The following is a 20,943-nucleotide window of genomic DNA, read 5'->3' on the forward strand; positions in this document are numbered from 1 at the left end:
AGCGATGAAAAATTTATTTTCACCGCATTCTGCTGGTAGCGATGAAAAATTTTTTAACCGCATCCTGCTTATAGCGGTGAAAAATTTTCTTTCACCGCTTAAGCGCTGAAAAAAAATTTCACCACCTAAAATTTTTTTTTCACCGCATTCATCGCATTGAACACAAATCTTACACTTTTACTCAAAATTCACCGCAAATCTTATATGTTTTAGCGATTTTTAGCGGTGACACCTCGACCAGGGTTTTCTTGTTCAGACAATTTTAGCCGATCGATATAATCATCGTAGAGAGTTGAGACTGGTATCATTAGAAAGCTCGTCCAGTATAGAAAACGGAATTAAAAAGATTTTTGATTTTCGTATTTTACGGGGAGTTATCGAGGTTTAAAATTTTGAGAGAAGTAGAGTGAATTCCGTTGTTTTTTTTCACATTTTCCGTAATTTATGGTCAAATTATCGTTAATTTCGCAAAAACTAGTTAAAGTTTCCAAAAATAACGTTATTGGTTTTACGGTTAAGGATAGAAAGGGCTCGCCAATTCAATTTGATTGAGCTTTTTGGTTAATATTTTTGCTAAACTTTTTGAATTTGAGACTTTTTTAACTCAAAAAAGGCTCCAAATAAGCTTTTGTTTCATACTTTGTTTAAATTTGCGGGAAGTAGAGACCTAAAAACTGCTGCCACAATCTTTGAAAGCTCCTAAAAAAGGCGTACATTTGCTTCCTGTAGGAGTTTTTTGGAATTAAGTTTTTGCCGGTTTCGGAAAAATTAACCTAAAAATTATACGAAGTGTGGTCTATTTGTATGTGGTTATTTTGAAATATTTCATTTAAGATATGATCTATTTTGCTAATATATGGACTAATTAATTGTTTTTGTTAGACGCAGAGAAAAATCAGGGCTAGGGGCCAACAAATCATGGATTATTTCAATCAATAATTATTCGGACTATATTAGGGCACGGTCTTTTAAAAAAAATTCTTTCGCAGTTTTGTTCTTTATTATGATTACTGACATTAAGTTTTTTCAAACCACGGCCCAATCATTCACTATCAATCCTATCCACCTTCAAAATGAGTCCTTGAAGAGCTAATCAATGAAAATATATATTGTCTTCAGTGAAAAGCTCATAGTTTTTATGGCTTTGATAATGTATTTTCGTAAATTTTAATTGATTTCCTTTTGGTATGGAATCATTTGTAATATTTTTGAAGCCCTATGACTACGTTTACTTAATTAAAACTCCAATGGCTTCATAACAAGCTGCAGGTGAGCTTATGCAATGCCTACAGTTATTGTCTAATGCCTCTTATGACTTTGAAGGTATTTGTTTTAAGAGGGTGTTAGTGAAGTTGTGAAATTTGTCAATTTTCAAAATTCTTCCTGTCCTCATGTAGCTTAGAGCTTAGTCTCAATTTAAACGGGGCAAAATTTATTCCAAGCGGACAAAAAATACTCATTACATTGATTTTATTTTCAAGCAATGTTTTTTGGCTTTCTTACCACAAAAATTTATGAAAGTTTTGTGCATTTTTGCATGTTTTCCAGTATTTGAGGTAGTTTCTTATTACCTTTTAAACTAATCATATTAAATATAGCTCCAATTGGCATTGACAAACTGCTAAAAATAAACCTTTTTAACGACTTCCGTGAATATCTGATAGTTTTTACGTCTGCAGAGCCTTTCTCTCAAAACCTCGTGGATTTGTGTCTTTACCTGTAATTAAGGTTCTTTTCGTTTTCGTACGGATTAGCCCTGTCAATCAAAAACCCTAATTGTTTCTATAGACGTTTGAATATTTTTATTTACTGATTTTGGATTAGAGCTAGAAGGTTTTATGACTTTCAATTATTTTTTTAAGAAAAAAATATTATAGTTCCCAAAATTTCAATTTTTCATGTATCTGAGTTTGTTGTTTGTTCTCTTTTCGGCTTATCACCCTAAAAATAGTTCCAACTTTCATTGAAAAAATGTGCAGAAGAACATGTTTTAAGACTTCAGTGAATAGCCTAGAGATTCAACGGCTGCGGATTTAAGGATCTTTAGGGATTTTTTGTTTTTGCCTCTTAATGTCGTTCTTTTTCTTGTCGTTCCCATTCAAGGATTTTTTAAGGTTTTTTTTAAGGATTTTTAAGGATTTAAGGATTTTTAAGGATTTTTTTGTTCTTGCCTCTTAATGTTGTTCTTTTTCTTTTCGTTTCGTTTATTTATAATAATCAAAGGCTTTGAACGCTTCCGCAATTTTTCAAATAAATCCATTTCCTGACTTCAATTTATTGTTATGGGTTTTAAAGACTTTCAATTATTTTATTTAAAAAAAACATTTTTGAGATTCCAATTTTTTGTCGTCAACAAGTAGCTATGTCACAATATTGACAGAACTAATGAATTTTATGTTGCTCTAGACATCCTTTCCGTAGTTTTTAATGTTTTGACAGATATCTATAGAGCTTGGAAATGTGTTTTCATAAGAATTTTGTATTTCCGATACTGGTCAGTTTTTGTGGGTCTTTTTGTTGTCTTTTCCACAAAGACGCTTTACCTAAAGACCCAGTTAAAATCAAAAAGGATTAAGCAAATCGTTTCATCCTTTTCGTCAGTTTAAAGTTCTTCATGGTTTTCCGATGTATTATAGATATAATGGCTTCAACACTGTGGCTTCGATAAATTGTTTGTGAAATTGATAATTTAACAGTGTTTGCTGTCTTTTTTTGTCCTATGATTTAGCTTCAATACGAACAAGCACAACTGGATTCACGAGCAGTTGCAAATTGATCTGTTTTTGTTTAAATTTCAAAGCTTTTGGTTTGTTGGAACTTTTGGAAAATATTTCTTTTAAAAAAAATAGTTGGTTTATGAGCTTTGTCACTTTTATATTATTTCTTTCTAATTTGTAGCTTGGCTTCTATAACGACAGGTCTCATCGTCTTTCCAGGGAAACAATATTTAATCTTTATTATAGTTGTATTTTAAACCAATTGTTTCTTGGCTTTGGTACTACGCATTTTTATAAAAAAAAAGTTTGACTTTTGGATATTCGCTCATTCTTAGTTTTCTACTTTCTTTCCAGATTAGGACACCAATGGGTCGGCCCAATTGGCGCTGTTATTTTTGCAGTCGTGCAACATATTACGGATAACGACAAGTCTCAATTGCTTCACGGATAAATTAGCCTCCCTAATGAGCCGAGTGGATACGCAGTGGTTTCAATCAATTTAAAATTGTTTGTTTTTAAGAAATGAAAATTGTATTTTTGAATTTTGTATTTTTTGCTCATTATTGTCGGCCTGTCCCAAAGTCGCATTTTTGAGAGGTCTTATATCTTATCCAATGAACATTTAATAAAATACAGGTTGATTTGTTTAAATCGGGTTTTATCGGATTCCTTCATTTTGTTGTTTTCTGTTTTTTTTTATTTATATTCATTTAGTTTTTGGTCTGAATTAATGTTTGCTGGCATTTGTTTTGGGTGTGTCTCTTCCAATACTCCCATTGCTGGCAAGTCTCATCGGCTCTGTAACCCAGTTTTATTTTTTCACTTAATTGTTTGCTGAGAGTTTTTGAACTTTTTATTTCTCTTCCTCATTTGGTAGACTAATAAATCAAAACGTGGATCGGCGGGGTCGGAACATCATATGAGAGAACGCACATTACCGAGCCTCCTTGTTTTACTAAAACTCTCTTTGTTGTTTTGAAGATTTTTTTGCATTTTTTCAACCTTGTATACCGCAAAGAGACAAAAAATGAACAATTTTTAGCTGCTGGCTCCCAAAGGTTGATAACTGTAGCCCTTTTTCGATGTATTTTAACAATATAAATGATTTTCTATGTAATAAAAGATTTCTGTATGCAGACGACACTGAAATTTCTGGAGTTGTTAAACAATCACTCGAAATACTATCAGGAATATATACGGCAAATTATTGGAACAGCAAAAATTTGCCCAAATTTAATTTTGATGAACTCCGCGTGCTCAATTCCTCACAGCAGAAGACAGGTATTTCGATGCATGCTGTAAACCATTTTTCGTTTTTAAAAAACCTAATTGAAAAATAAACGTTTAATTTATTCTGAATACTCTCTTGGGACTGTCATCTTTACTCTACAATTTAAAACAGATTTAGGAAATTGAACCCACTAGAAAGAGTGTTCACGCAGCCGCAAGTACAATTTAGTGATATTTCATTTCATATATCGTCTACAGTTTTTATTCGCCAAACATTTGGCAACCAGTATCAACGTGTTTGAAAACTTTAAAATGCCTCAAAATTCAAGCTTAAGGCGGATTGTTGTTTTTTTAACCTAATAATTGTTATTAGTTTTACAGTGTCCTGATTGTGCTCAACAAAATGGTGATACAACAAATTATTGTCGACAAATATGTGATAGATCATTGGACAATGAATTTTTTATATTCTAAAACCAGACCAAATTATAAGATGTTTGTATTTGCTAGAGGAAAGCTTCGACGAAAATCCAACATTTTTTTTTGATGCGTAGCTTCGACATTTTTTGTTGAGTTGTACATTACAAATGTATTTTGTCGATAAAAGTCTGATTTTCAACAAAATGACATCCAATACTTTTGATTATCCTGATATTATGTTTTTCACCAAACTAATGTCCCTCTCTTGGACCGAGATTTTGAGTTTCGACAAAACTACTTCCTACACTTTTAATCTTGTCAAAATACCTGTTTCATCGTTTTTTTTTGTTTGATAGAAGATAATTATTACAAAAAATTTTAAGGCCAAAAATTGATGGCCTAAATTTTGTATGACTCTTGCATTGGTCTCCTGACTAGAAAAAAGCCGTGTTCTTGGGTCTTTGGTAGGTGAAAAAATTGCCCCGGGTAGGTGAACCTACCAAAACATTGGTAGGTGAAGACAAAAATTATCCGGAAGAAGATATTCCTCGTAAATAATTAACTCAATTCTAAAAAGTGCACTTTATTATACAGTTAATTTAGGGTAAATAATGAACACAACAAATCCCAATTTTCGCTTCTCTCAAAGCTACTAACAACATCTTATCGGAATTGCATTGTCCCAAAAGAGCAACCCAATAAAGAAAATTTGTTCATTTAATTCATGAAAACTCAAAAGCAAAAAGTACACCAAAAATCTTTTCTGCCAAGTTTAGATCGCCAAATTAGTATCATGGAAAAATGATTCTCTATCGGTAAATATAATAACAGTTATGTTGTTTCATTCTAAATAGACTTTTTAAAAATTGTAAGCAACTTGTGAAAGAAGAGAAAATTTGAAACCAAAACTGAAAGAAGTTAATTTTAATTAAAAAATCAAACTTTTTGTTTCTAATAATTGGGCGAAAAAACTACAATAAGGCCAATTTACCTACATTTCTTACTTGATATAAAGCAAAGTTTAGGAACATGTTGTTGACCAAATAGTTAAGATTTTGATTTAAAAAGAGCGTTTAACCAAGATAATCAATTGTCTACTTTGAACTGCAACAATATTTTCGACTTTTCCTGTATATTTTACGTTGATGGTGTGAAATGCTGCGTAGTTGCAAGAAAAGCACTTGAACAGAGAAAATCTATTTAAAACAAGCCCTGAACCTGTTGAAAAGTTTTTTTCCACAACGATTAAAGAAATAGATTTTTTGTGGCTATTTCTGCTCTAGTTGATTAGGGTAAAATAGTTTTTTGCAAATTAGATATTACATAGAAAATATGTTCAAATTCTGCTTCGTGTTTTAACATTTATAACAACCCGCACAGTGCACATTTGCCTCGTATATATATATATATATATATATATATATATATATATATATATATATATGACAGATGGAACGTGAACAAGCATGTTTTCCAAAAGCCTCAATAAAAAAGAAATTTTGGCCGAAATCAAAGGAACATTATTTCGATACTTGAATTAAATCAAATTATCTTTTTCAAATATATAAAACATCCTGTCAGTGAAATGGTTGTTTTTCAAGCAAATGTTGGTTGGAAAGTATTTTTATTGATAACAAAGAAAAAAGTTATTATATATTACTTTCTTGATCTGATGAATGAAGAAGCTGGAGAAAAATGTTATTTGAAACCAATTTTGGTGAAACCTAGATTTCAACGAGATGTTTTGCACTGCATTTGCTGAACGATTACCTCCGTGTAGACCCTTTACAAAATTTATTTATATGCAAAGTAGTGACTTTCAAATTTTAATGTGAAGATTTTTTTCGCGAAACGATTTTGTGTTCCGAAATGGATCCAAATCCAGCTCTAAGTTTAATATACGTTGTCACACACACATACGTTTTAAACGTTTTCTTATAAACATTATTACGTCAGTTCTACCCCGAAATGTTGACGTGGATTTGGAGTATTCGGTGTATATCCGCACGGTTAACAACATCCGCCTCGTTGTATTATCAAGGGTGTATTACAACATCCGCATGGGTGTATTATCCGCATGGTTCCTGACGTTAGTTTTGCATGGAAAAAGTGACGTTACATGTTGTCATAGCCAACCAATCAACGCTTGAGAAATGAAATGCACAATTCTCAAGCAATTTTCGTGTACAAAATAGAGCTTGATATACTAACAGAACATCAGTCGAAACTCGTAATTTCTATCTTATTAAATTTACAAACAGTGCGCAGTACTGAAGCACAATTCCTGAGCAGTAAAATATTACTGTGCATTGTGAGGAAAACTGTTCTAGAGCGTTACATTGTCTGCTACTGAGTCCTATGTCTACAATTGGCTTGAGGTGCAACTCGACTGTTGCTAAAAACAACTTTTGGTATTTGAACTTGTGAGTGCAAAGCGCTAAACGCACTTTGAGTTTAATTTTAAACGATCTGCAAAACTAGGCTCCCAAAATAAGTCTTAGACTTAAAGTTTTGTCTTCAACTTTTTCAGATATCGGAGTGAACTGGTATACATAAAAAAATCCCGTATTGTGTGATCTGTAGTAAGACCAGTCCAAATCGATATTGAAAAAACTAAGGTTAGCAAATAGTCGATCTGAATTTGTTATGCAACGGTAAGAATATAGTGGAAAGACAAATACAAAAGCGAACCGCAAAAAGATATTATCCCGACAGATTTGTACCAGCTAAATTGAACTGAGCGGTGTAAATTTTTCCTGGTCAATTTTGGGGGAGGCAGCCGTAACGTTATGTATTATTTTTTTTGCACAAGATAAGGTGTTGCTTCGTATAGCCACAGCAAATTTTTTGTCGATTCTTGCTTTTGCACGGTTGCACTTTCTCTAATTTTCGGTTTTAGTCTTTGGTGATTTTCAAAAATTTGACAAAAAAATGATTACTGTCAACAACCACGTGAACGAAAATTAGTCAAATTTGCGATTAGTGTCTCAATGAGGCATAAATTTATTATCGGAATATTGGAATAAAATTAAGTTAGATTTGCTCATAACCTGGCTAAAAATATCCATATTGTAAGAACTGTTGAAATGTCATGCTTAGTCAAAAAGGTCACGTGATGCATAATATGAAAGAAGCTGACAGGAAAATTTTGTAGGAAACTTGTCACAACCTACCTCATAGTGTTCCAAAATCAATAGGGTATCAAGATGACAGTCAGTTTAAATTAAGAGATTTTAGAAACGGATTTCCTTATGTTGTTTGTGGCGCTTATCTGTTAAGTTATAATTTTGCAAGGACTACGGAAATATCGAAACTGCCTAAATTGTCAGGCATAGATGATAAGTGATACTCTCGCTCAAAATATAATGGAAGCATTTTTTAATGAAATTGGGATAGAACGCAACAAATCGCCACGAACTCGAGTGTAGCGATTTAACTTTTAGCCAAAATTATGATCTATTGGATCCCAGTTTGGAAAGTATCTTCTGAGGAAAGATTCATAGCAATAATAGAAACTCTCTCCATGGCATGGGAACACACCCTAGCTTTTTAACCGTTATTGCAATTAAATATCATCATCAATTAGAAATGTGAAAGCAAAAGCCTTGACCAGCCCAAAAATTTGGAATTAACTTAGAATTTTTGTTGACTAAACAAATACAATTGGTTTACAATTCAATTCACTTTGGGCGAAGTTCACTACGAGAGTTAATTAATGAATAACTAAATATTGCGTTAGCTGGCGGAAAGAAGCAACTGTTAGTTTATCCTGCAGAAATTTCATTTTTTATTTAAGCGCAATTGGAATTGAATTATATTTTTTGAAGGAACTGTTTTCTATATACCCCTTCCTAGTAAGAGCAAGATCACCTGTGAGTAATAACTCCATCATCCTATTTTTATAAAGCTATTTTCGATAACAGCTATACCTTGTATCTCTAGCTGAGTGAGATTTTACAAACAGACGGTTGAAACAAATTCATCTTCCCGGGTCGAGGCGTCACCGCCGTTCAACGCAAAATTATGTAAGATAAGCGGTGAATGCGAAAAATTTGTAAGATAAGCGGTGAATGTGGTGAAGTTACATAAATCAGGTGGTGAATGCGGTGAAAAAACCTTTACATAATTTCACCGCTGAATTTAGCGGTGAAATTACATAAATTCAACGCTTTGAAAAAAATTGTCCAAATTATGTAAGATAAGCGGTGAATGTGATAAAAATACACCAATTCACCGCTTAACTTAGTGGTCAACTTACATAAATTCACCGCTTAGAAAACGCTTCGAATTGTCTTTTGTTCAACGAAGTTAAGATACATCTAGTAAAAGACGCACGGAAAATTTACCCACGAGTAATCATACATCTTTTTGACACTTTTTTAAGCGGTGATTTTATGTAATTTCACCACTAGAGTAAGCTTTGAACTTACATATTTGTACCGCATTCACCACATTTCGCCGCTAAAATTTGTAATTTCACTGCTTATCTTACAAAAGTTCAACGCGTATGTTTTATATAAAGGAGAGTTATTTTGATTTAATTTCAAAACAAATATGCTAGATAGCATTGAGTAGTGGCGCAGTGGAAGAAAAAGTGACTGCCAATCAGGAGGTGAGAGGATCGAATCCGTGTAAGGACGGTAACTTGTAGTAAGAGTTGGAATGTGGTGACTTTTTGTTATTTCACCGCATTTTACCGCAAAATTATGTACGAAATTTGCGGTGAAAAAACCAACTTTTCACCGCGTATCTTCCATATTTTTGCGATGTTTTCTCAACCCGGGTTCTTGGAAAGCTGTTGCAAAATTTTGAAACAATCAGACAAAAAATTGCATAAAATGATATTCTGCAAAAATGACTAAGTTATCCTCGAAAAAATAAGCCTATACTACAAAAATTGACAAAAAGATTGTAGAAGGGGGGTGTTTTATATCAGAAATTTTTATTGTGTGTCTAAGGAGATGGAGATGCATCTCCTTATCAGATCTGATAATGACTGACTTACACAGTAAAAATTATCGTTCTCATTTGATCTTACGCAACAAAACTGGCATTAGATCATGCACAGTGAAGATTTCTGATAAGAGCAATTTTTCTTATAAAATTTACGCATTGGAAATTTGAAGTCATCGGAACTTTCATCGTGTGAGATACTGATTCTGCAAAAAGTTTTTGTCGTGCATGAGATATGAGCTATTACCCGAGAAAAGTCGTTATCAAACCTTTTATCGGATCTCAAATGATTAAAGTTCCACATTCACTGGAATTTTTTCAGGTCTTGACTAAATTTTGCCCCCGGCGAAAGGAAACAGATTCATTTTCAGAGTTCCAGTCGGAGCAGAAATGTCTGGAACAAGTTCAAACCTAGCTTCAACAAACAATGACACAGCTCACGAGTCTGTTCCGGAAACTGAAGCGCTTATTTCAAAGAGCTTTCCAGAGTTTACAAACTGGAGGCGCGTTTTTGTGGTGGCTTTATGTTCTGTAACTCTGATTTTGGAGGGTGTCAATTTGTCATTGCCCGGGCCATTTTTCCCAAGAGAAGCGGAAATCAAAGGTATAATTATTCTTAAAGGTGGCGAAAATGGTCAAAAACATGCGAAGAACTTTTAGATCGTTATTATAAAGAAGTGAAATTTGGTCAGCGTTATTGACCGTTAGCAACCAAAACCTTTTGAAAATCACCATAATTTAAAGAGGTCACAGTTATCTCACAGATACAATTAAGAGATAATCATTTCCGATAGTTTTTACTTTTTGAAAACTATAATACTACTCAATTTGAAAAAAATATTAAGCAGTCAATATTACCTCAGTTGTTCGGAAATTACTATGATTCCAGGTAACTTTATTGCTTTCATCCGAAAATGTTTGCCAAGCTTTTTTTGTTCAGATTACTTGGATTAAAAGGTGCATTTTCTAATATTGATGACCGAAAAAAGGCTGTTCATTGGTTAATAATGAGTCATTTCTCCAAACTGTGACAGGAACTTTTTTAAAAATAGGCAACTTTGGACGCTGAAATTACAGATCGAAGTGATCAATTAAAACCGTCAGATGAAATAAAACTGGGTTGAAAAATGATGCAATTTTTTATAACTCAATGAACACAAGTAGAGAGACTAAAGTAATTTAAATTAAAATACTCTAATACTTTTCAGAAAAAAATTACTAAAAAACTTTTTTAAAAAATGAAAAAAGATGTGTTAAGGGATTGAAGTGTCTAAATCAGAACATTTGGTTTTCCAACTGTTTCAAAAAAAACAACCATATACGAAATACAGAAAAGTTTAAAACAGGAAATCCGCAAAAGAATCCTAGATTTCATGTCGATTGTTTTCCTACAGCTTTCCTACTCTCTATGAGCTTCTAATACAGATCCCCTTCTGTACACCAGTGTCGGGGGCGTTGCAATCAAGCTTCAGACCACAAAAAGACCAAAATTATTAATCAAAAAAGAATGATTAATCAGTTTTGAAAACAAAAATTAGACCTGTAAAAATACAAAGACTTGCCTTCTTAATTGTAGGAAAACAATTAATTTAAAATCGTTCACTTAAAGTTAGAATAATCCATTTTCAGTTGATCGAAAATTTAATAGATGTGTTTTGTTTCTGATTTTCATCTTTTAAATTATGTTTTTGAATTTCATCTTTTTTGAACGAGACGAAACAATGAATTTTCTTGATTTGAGTTTTTTGGGCTTTGCTTGAGTAAAAATAGATCATTGATATGAGATTCGTGGTGAAGCAAAACATTTGTCTGGGAAGTGGCGTTTTTAAATAATTAGAAATATAAATGCATTTGTGGTTGAAGGGGGTAAGTGGGGGCTGGTTATGCTATTCCCATCAAGGTGCGACCAAAGGTAAAAAAAATTGCACAACCTTCAAAATTTTACAGAGACTTTTTAAAACCTTGAATGTGGCTCAAAAATGTTGAAAAAAGAAAAGTCGTTTAAGTAACATTTTCCAAATTTGCTTGTGAGAAAAGATATTGCAATTTGGGCGGTCAAAATGCAAAATTTTGAGAAAATTCAATCCCGGCTAGCCTTTTTTTGAAAGTTTTTGATTAAATCATTGTACAGATTGATCAAGCACAGATAGAGGTGTCATAAAGCGCAAAAGCAAGCAATGTTACGGAAGTCAGTTCTTCCAAAACATACATTCCATCAATTGACCTTTGTGGTGATTTTTGATTCTTTCGCAAAGTTGGCAAACTTTTGCCCCGTGCTGTTAACGAAAGAGTTGTCAAAAATCAATGGGATCAAAGTTTTTTCAACAAATTTTTTTTGTTGGTTGGTGGACACAAAAATTTTTTTCTAGAACAGTCTACCGCTTATTGACTTTTTCCGCAATGTATTTAAACAACCACTCACGCTAGCAAAAAGTGAATAGGTTAAAATTTTAATTTGATTGAGTATAAATTTTCAAAAGCTTGTCTAAAAACGCGGAAAAAGTCCAAAGAAAGTAAACTTTCAAAAAGGTTTATTCTTAAAACAGACAAGTCTATTTCGGTCAGAAATTTGTTTTGGGCAAAACAAATCGGGATAATTTATTTTCAATTTTTTTTTATAAAGGATGAATACATTTTTCAGAATTTTTTTTTCTTTTTCCAATTCAACAAAACAGAGCAATATAGGGTCATGAGGGGCAGTCCCCCCGTTAACAAAAGGACTCCCTCCATCGGACCTTTTCATTCAACCGAGCCTTTTCAGCTCAGCTATATCACTGTCTATAAGATGACAAAATGCCTTTTTAATAAGCTTTGTTTTAAACTCTGCTTAAGCCTGTAGAAAAAATTGGTCGCTCGCGATATTTTTTGTAGCAAAATCGTGAAAATGACGAACTAATGGTTAAATAAAGACTAAATTTTAAGGCTTATTGAGCGAGGAAAATTTGATTTCTTGTTTTAACTTATAATCGCCTCTAGCGGCAACTGTTTCAAAAATTCCATTTCAAAAATTCTGTTGGCTCCAAACACTTTCGTTTTAAAAAAATTCAGGCTCAACAAATTTAATGATAGCTTCGGCTCTTCGCAACACAAACTTTAAACTTGAAATGTCTCGTAAATTAGAGTGAAAACTTTTCAAGCCGCAAAATCTACTCGCTTTCTTGCTCCACTTCTTCTTCCGGCACGACCAAAAATATCACTTCAATTTGAATTCATAAATCCTGAAAATTTGTGAGCAGATCTTCAAAAAACATAGTCGGAAGACTTTTGATTTGACGAGAAATAGAACTTAATTTACGTCCTAACAGAACACCAATTACAGAATCAAAACTTTTTACGTGATTATACAACTCAATTTGATAGAAAAAACAAACAGCGGGGAAAAACAAACAATTTTTTTTCATACAATTTAATTTGAAAGTGTAAACGAATTTAATGAAAATAGAACTAGAACGGAATATTAGGTTAAAATATTCTTGGTTATTTTTCACATGTTGGGACTCTAAAACCGTTGATTTTATCGGATTGTTTGATATAGTTAATTAATTTTCACCTAGTGATTACAATATAGTAGAGAAAAAAACAAACAATACACCACGAAGGGAGAAAAAAGACGATACAAAATCGAAAAATCTGTTATTTTTAATTACTGCCTCTGAAAGTTACAAACTCTCAAAAATTGATCTTAGTACACATTCAGAAACAGTTGCAGTGTAATCATTGAGCACCCATATGGCCCCCATCCCTACGTACTCAAAAACACATCAAACATGAGGTTAAAAATGAAACTATTAAAGACTGCAATATTTTTTCATTTACTTTAAGTAATCTGGGGCACAAAACCTTAAACTTTTAATTAATTACAAGCAAAACTCATAGAAAAACTATAAAAGACAATTTAATATGAATAGCAGAAAAAATAGGCGAAAAATTCAAAAATGGAAGAAACAAGTAAGAAATGAGTGAATTCAACAACATTTCTTCGACTCAAAGAATCTTAAATTGATATAAATAGGAATCAAAAACTCATGAGATCTAATACAAAACTAAATTGAAGCACAAAATTACGAGACAGTGATCAAAAATATATAAAAGTTCAATATATAATTTCAATCGTAAAAAGAAGCTCGGAAACCCAAATTTGCTTGTCAACATGAGCATAAAAATATGCATTTAGAAAAATCAACTTATGCCAAAAAGTTTTGTTTAAACAAAAATTCTGCTTCGAAAAAACCCCATGTGATCAAAAACTTATGCCCGCTTGGCTTGGCAAAATCTTTACACCCATTTTCCTCGCTCTCTCTCTCTCTCTCAAAAATGCTTTTTAATAAAAAAGAAGGTCTCTCTGCTCTTCAGTTCGTTCAGCCGTTTGACCTTAACAGTTACTTTTCGTTTGGGGCGTTGACTTTTCCATCCTGTTTTATATAAACTCCAAAAAATTGTCTATGACAAATACGCTCCAGCAACTTTTCTTTGAACCGTAGATAAAGATATCGCCCCAAATGCAATTCAAATCTCTTGAATTGTAATAAAATTTCAAAAAATCCCGTGCTTTCAAAGGATGGAAATTTTTCCTTGAGTTAATGACAACCATTGCTTAGAATTTGTCTGCTTTGAAATATGATTTTCTGCACTGGTTTTGAGTTACATCACATTCTAAATGTCAACGCAATAAGGCACTAACATCGACAAGCTTCACAATTTTTTTTTTCATCTTTTACCGTTAAAGTAATTGACTGATCAAGTCTTCATACGATCAATTAAATACATACGGACTTGCAAGCTAGTTGTTGTTCAAATCCCGTCACATAGTGTGTAATCCCATCTAACGGATGAATACTTCAACGGTGCCAAAGTTCAAGATATTTGATAAACAAAGGCGTATGAATTTGACACACCCCCCCCCCCCCCCCCCCGTCGGTAGATTAACCGATCTAATTGATGTTTTCACAATATTTCAGGTTTAAGTCAATTCCAAATTGGCTTGGTAGTAGGCTCCTTCGACCTCACCAACCTCTGCTTCTCATTTGTAGTAGCCAGTTTAGTTACACCAAAGAACATCAAATTTGTCTTTGTCACTGGCACATTGTGGTCTTCTATCACTGTCTCATCCTTTGGACTTTTGTCTGAGTCACCGAGTGGAGATATTTTCTTCTATTCGTGTTTCTTCACTCGCTTATTCAACGGAGCTGGAGCTGCAATGTTATACGGGTAAGCCGCCCTCAGAATATTTGCCCTATATAAAAATTTTCCCAAAAAGATAATCTGATTCAAAATACAAAAAATTGCAATAAACTCCCGATTTTTTCCAAAACTTAGCGAGAGATGCCTTACCAAGATCCTGTTAACAAAGTTGTCATAAAAATCTTAATATTGAAGCGATATTTTAATGAGTCTTGTTGAGATATTTTAATGCGCGATGTCTAGAATTAATTGCAAAGTCATTACAGCTACTGTAAGTTTTTAAGTTTTATTACCACTAATTTTTATCAACTAGCCTTGAAATGTAAAGTAACAAAAAAAGCCAATCTGATTACTCAATCCATTTCGAGCTCTCATCATTTCTTATAGAATGTAATCCGATATAACTAATAAAATATTCTAATATTTGATGAAACAAAACATTGATTACCAAAGGCGCAGTAAATTGCACCTTGAGCGGTATAAAGCGGCCCTATACAATTGATGTTTTAACCCTTAACAGTGATATTTTCTAATTTGATTATTTATTTAAAATCTCATCGTTCTATGCATATAATTATCAGTACCAAGCAGTTTACCCACAAATAAAGTAAAGTTTAGAACGAATATTATGACCACTAGGGCAAAGAAATTAACCAAGACAGTACGTTTGTACACACAAATTTTTATACATTTACGAGCCTGCTTTAGCCATGCCGTTTTTTTCTTGACATTCTTCTTTAACCCAAAAATGTTTGACCCAACTTATTTTTTGGCGTAAATCCGTTTTGGCTCAAAATCAGTTAAATAATATATCCCCTCAGATAAAAAAAATTCAAGTCATTTTTTTCTTTTTGGCCTTGAGCAAGATCTTTAGTGCCAGGTGTCTTCTTTAAAACGGATATCGGATGACCTCAGATGTTGCTACCGTTTTTGTACTCCATTATTTTAATTGTTTCAATAACACAGCAAAACGATTCGAATGTTTAGCCGCTTTAAAGGAAGCAAATTTTTTAATTTTTTTTTTGAAGAATTTTGTTTCTTTGTCGTGAGACGACTTCTAGATGGGGCTGGCTAGCGCCCAAACCTCTATCAAAATTCCAAAAGGTTTGTTTGATGGTTCGTCTTGTTGTTGGGAGTTTATTGTTGTCCCCAAAAATGTTTCTCTCTCAGCTGCTTGAAAAGTTTACTCTGGATAATTGAATAAATGATCACGAATGGTAATACCAGCAACTAATAAAGATATAGCCAGAAACAAATAGTTGAAAAAACATCAAAAATCTATAAATAAATTTTCTGTGAAGACTAACTAATGGCCCACAATAATTCAAACCGCTCAATTCATCTGTCCATAAGTACACAAACTTCTAAATTCAAGTAACTAAAAATAGGTTCTGCCTCTTAATAGCTATGTTACTGGCCGGAACCTTATAATCTTTATTACCAACAATTTTGAATAACTTTGCAATTTCACTCAACGCAACTGCGGGAGTTTTATCTCGTATTTCATGCTCACCAATATTTTGAATGAGCACGTCGTCACACTTGTACCAGAATTCGCTCTAAAATAAGCTGCTCTCATTGCTAAATTCGACGTCACAGAAAACTGCATCTTCTTCTTCTTTGCAGCCATGCGTTTTTTCCTTTGTTATTTACGTCTCACTTCTGCAACTGTGTAATTTTTCACAAAATCCCATCCAGCAATGTATCGGTTCATCAATTCCTTGAACTGTTCATAACCCGATTCCTGTTTTGTTACAGCCTGTTCTCTGAACTCTCCGACTATCTGAAGCTTTCAACCACAACCTTACTAATCTGGGAAAACAGCATCTTCCAGCTATGATCAATTTGAGCTGTTGTTACCATCAGTTGATTGATCTGTGTCTCTGTTATCAAATAGTTCCCCAGTAAATGCCCTCGCTCCAATGCCAATGGATTTCACTAACGACCAACGTATATTCATTGTAACCTTTGATGAAATTTCCGTCATTACAGTTCTAAAGAGGTCAGTTGTCACATGAACTTCTTTTTTGTCTAATTACTGACTCAACTCTTGGCGCGGTAACTACTCTCTGTCAATAACGTTATTTGAAACACTGTTTTTTTGAATTTCACACTGCAATACCGCTTCCTCATAATGCTATCTTTCTATCAAGTATCTTTCAAAGACATCTTCCAATGTCTGTGGAAAATTCGACCGTTTCAAGTCAAAGAAGTACGAAGTTTCTTCAAGAGTCTAAGCACGATTTTAGGGATCGGAATTCTAAAATTAGCGTGGCAATACTTCACAGCGTCGAGAGCTCATTTTCATAACCTCTTCACCCCTTCTTCTGTCCTCTTGAAGACTTCACAAACAACCAAATCGTACTCACGCCAGGCAGCCCCTACTTGATATCCAGGAAAAAGGAACGTTTTATGAACCGGAATCCTGCCAATGTTTTCGAAATTGCTGCACTCTACTCTGAATGCTTCTCTGAGGCTTCAAATTCTGCTGCAAATCTTGCAAAGTTTTACTTTCCACTCTGTTTGAGAATTCTTCTCAATATATGCTGCTGCCTCTGCTACACTCAGTCAAAATCATTGTCATGAGAATTACTGTATTTCTTCTAAAGTAACTTTTTTTAAAATTACTTGTGTCTGTTGCTCAAATTCACAAAATATTTGTCCTCTTTGAGTTCTCCAGCAGTTTTCTTAAACTTCTTCAATGTCTTCCCCGACTGATCTATCGACACGGTAGCCAGCTTTGATCGCCTGTCGTCATTATCTCTGAAATCTGTTCACACTCGTGTTGTCTTCAAATTTTCTCAATAACTCTTTTTAACAAGAGAGTTTACCCTGGAGGGCCACTGTAGGGTTTTGTATTTTTTTCGTTGCGCCCAGAACTCCATCAATATTCTAAAAAAATTTTTATTGGTGGTTCTTTTTTTCGATTGGAGTGTACTGTTGTCCTCAAAGATGTTGCTCCCTCGGCTCTTTGAAAGCTTCTTTCTGCATAATTCAATTGTCAAAAAAGAAATGTACTACCAACAACTAATAAAGCTATAGCCAGAAGCAAATAATTTGATGAATTCATCAATCTTAAATAAAGTTTCTATCAGAACTAACTTATTATCCCCCTAATTCAAACGAGTTCAAATAATCTATCCACAAGTACACAAACTTTTCAACTCAAATAACAAAAAATTAGTTTCTTGCACCCATTAGTTATGTTGCTGGTCAGAAACGTATAATCTCGCTATCAACAATTTTGAATAACTTTGCAATTCCACTCGACGCAACTAAGCAACTTTGTTCTATCACAAAGAACTAGAAAACTACAATTTTCTCTCACTTGAGAATCAACTGCTCCACCCACGTTTTTTCTCTTTTGCTTAATTTTGGCTGTAACAACCGCAGTTCCTCAGCCTCGTAATTCACTCTCTGAGCGTTTTCTTCTCCTAAAGGCACTCTATCATATCCGTTTCTATTAGCAATAAGTAATGTGTTGTTTCAGTTAGATCATTCTGACCTAACTTTCAACTGCTAAAGTAGGCGTAGAAAGTCAGTCGCAAGATACAACATATCTGGGTACAGGAATTGCGTGGTTTACTGAGTTTATCAGTTTCAGGTTTCTGGAAAACTCATGTTTTCTGTCCAACAATCTCTGAATGCATTCTATTTCTATCCCTCCCCAGTAAAGGATATTTCCGACGCGTGCATTGCTCACAAGGGTGCTTTGCTCCAGATTATCTTGTAGCGATGTCTGTTTTTAGTCAATTTTCAACTGTTCTCCTTATGATGTTGATAGTTTCAGTCTAAATATTAAGTCATTCTATTCCTTTGCCGCGTAATTTGTCGGTCAACGTTAATATTTTGAAGTTGAAAGTAGCCATTTAGAGCTCTTATGAATAGGGTTTTAGGGGAACACTAATAAAGTAGGATTTTGGAGGAACACTGTATTTCTATTAAAAGTTGTTTCCTTCTGTAATGTACAAAAAAGGCTTTTAATTGTTTTTTATGTTTGTTTTAAAAAGAAAACAGCTTTGGGTGACCGAAAAAGCTCGTCCTTTTTCTTAGTGCATATGCAGCGGTCCAAGACGTCATCAGTTATATTTTTCGGGCAATCAGTCTTGAAGAGGTAGAGTTTGAAGGACATGAAGAGTGGGGTTACAAAAGTTCAGACGTTTAATTTTGAAAAACTTTTCTCTATTAGAATTTCATTTAACCAGCCCCTGTGTTCATCTCTTTGCGTCTTTTGAATCTGACAAGAGTTCTAACAAGTAATTTGTTTTTTTTCTGTCAAACTCAATTATTGAACTTGATTCATAACTCAATATTTCTACTGCAAAATCATCTATAAAACTTCTTCGGTGTTAATTAGACACTATGATTATCCCAAATTTCGCTTGATATACTCAACTGACGCAAATTGAAAATAAGAAGACAAAAACTTTTTAGCATTAATCAACCAGACTTGATCCGCATTTGCCCCTTGATAACCAAATTAATTTTAAAATAACACTCCAATAAACGCTTTCAATAGTTGCCTAGCGACGTTTGTTACATAGCTACTAAAATATAAATGAACAAACAGAAGTTCAATTCGATTTCTTTTTGTTTTCAATACGTCATGCACACCTGTTGTTCTCTATTTTTTCTGTTCAGTTTTATTACAGAATTCAATCGAATCAGTTGTTGTACATAGAATTGAGAATTAATCGCACAACACGATGAAAGCATCAGGTTTGAATGATCTAAACAATCGTTCTTTGAACATCCGCAAAATAAAAACAATTTTTAATTCAAGGTTTTCGTTTTCAGATTGTTTTGATTTTACCGCATTAAGGCTTGTCTCAAAACGTTTATACCTCTAATCTTGTTATTTATCCCCGTTGTTGGTAATCATTAGCTTGCAAGCAAAAACGTTTCTAATTCCGTGGAGAAATCCAAAAAATAACCAACAAGTTCATAAAAACGTAATTTTAGGTTTTTCTTTTTTATTGCCAATTTTTTTTGTTAATTAATTAACCCGTTTTTAGCTTTTTTAGTCGTTTTCAATGTACCGTTAGTTACAGGTAGCACACAGTTCATTTTTCATAACCATTTCGCTCTTAAACCATCAATTTCTATCGTTTTTGGAAGAATTCCGAACCAATTCTACCATTGATTTTTGCAAAGTGTTTCATTCCTTCTTTCTGATGTGATTAAATTGGAGTAAATTTGCATAATATTCGTTTACTTCGTTCTTTGCCTCTCTGACAACTTAATTTTGTTTGTTAAACAAATAATAGGTCATTTTCACTCCACATTATGCTGCTCAAGTTAGTTCTGTTTTACATAGTAAATATGTTAGGGATTAGCTCCAAATGTTCTAACCTAATGCATCCTTCAAAAGGTTTAATTACATTAACAGTTTCCACAATTTATTAAAACAGTTCGGAAACATTTGTGCGGTGCGGTATTCCGCCTTCAGTTAATATTGAACAAGTAGTTTTTGTGGTGCTGTGGCCGGACGTCAGAGAAGCAAACTAATCAGCTTGCTTCACTGACGCCAGTGTTGGTGGTGTTTCAAAAAGGACCTTGAACTATAGTTACTTTGGCACGATATGCCTGGCCTACCCTTTACCCACTGTTATTGTTTGTCAACAGTTAGAACTTTCGTGAGATTTGCTTCACAAATCTTCTTTTGCTAGCGTGAAAAAGTCATCCTCTTCCTAACCATTCAATTACATCTATATAACCAACATTATGACTTGGTGTTTCTTAAGTTACAGTTTTTGGCACGTGCCTCTTGGTACACTCCGCCCCCATTTTTGGACACCAAAACTCAGAAACTTTGTGGTCGATCTGTTGTTGCTGTTGAAGTCTGTTTGAAGTTGCTCTTTGTCATCTCGTCGTGTTCTCTTTTGCTCTGTTGTGTAACGTTACTTGAAAAAATACCAAAAGTAAATTGAAAATAAATTATCGCAATCTTATTATGTTTGATGACATCTCGAAGAGGTTATTTGAAGAGATACTGATATTCTAAAAACAGTTTTCCAACATTTTTAACATATGCCCAAAGTTTTGTTTTACAGTCCAAGAGTGAGACGCTCGCTAATCTCAAAATCCGTTAAATAATATATCCCCTCAGATAAAAAATTCAAGTCATTTTTTTCTTTTTGGTCTTGAGCAAGATCTTTAGTGCCAGGTGTCTTCTTTAAAACGGATATTGGATGACCTCAGATGTTGCTACCGTTTTCGTACTCCATTACTTTAATTGTTTCAAGAAAACAGCAAAACGATTCGAATGTTTAGCCGCTTTAAAGGAAGAAGAATTTTGTTTCTTTGTCGTGAGACGACTTCTAGATGGGGCTGGCTAGCGCCCAAACCTCTATCAAAATTCCAAAATGTTTGTTTGGTGGTTCGTCTTGTTGTTGGGAGTTTATTGTTGTCCCCAAAAATGTTTCTCTCTCATCTGCTTGAA

The 20,943-nt window shown here is 33.6% G+C and overlaps 1 protein-coding gene across 1 annotated transcript in view; it reads left to right on the plus strand.

The window, feature by feature from the left end:
- The window catches only part of LOC142345052 (MFS-type transporter SLC18B1-like), a 79,634-nt gene that overhangs the window by 40,895 nt on the left and 17,796 nt on the right, over nt 1-20,943 (plus strand). Inside the window, exons 2-3 of the mRNA XM_075397135.1 lie at nt 9,692-9,924; nt 14,279-14,528. Of these exons, the coding sequence (XP_075253250.1) occupies nt 9,711-9,924; nt 14,279-14,528 (464 nt within the window). The 5' untranslated portion in view covers nt 9,692-9,710. The remainder of the gene's footprint in view (nt 1-9,691; nt 9,925-14,278; nt 14,529-20,943) is intronic.

The sequence above is a fragment of the Convolutriloba macropyga genome, chromosome 8 (assembly GCF_964194025.1).
Source record: "Convolutriloba macropyga chromosome 8, txConMacr16.3, whole genome shotgun sequence".
NCBI classification, from domain to species: Eukaryota; Metazoa; Xenacoelomorpha; order Acoela; family Convolutidae; genus Convolutriloba; species Convolutriloba macropyga.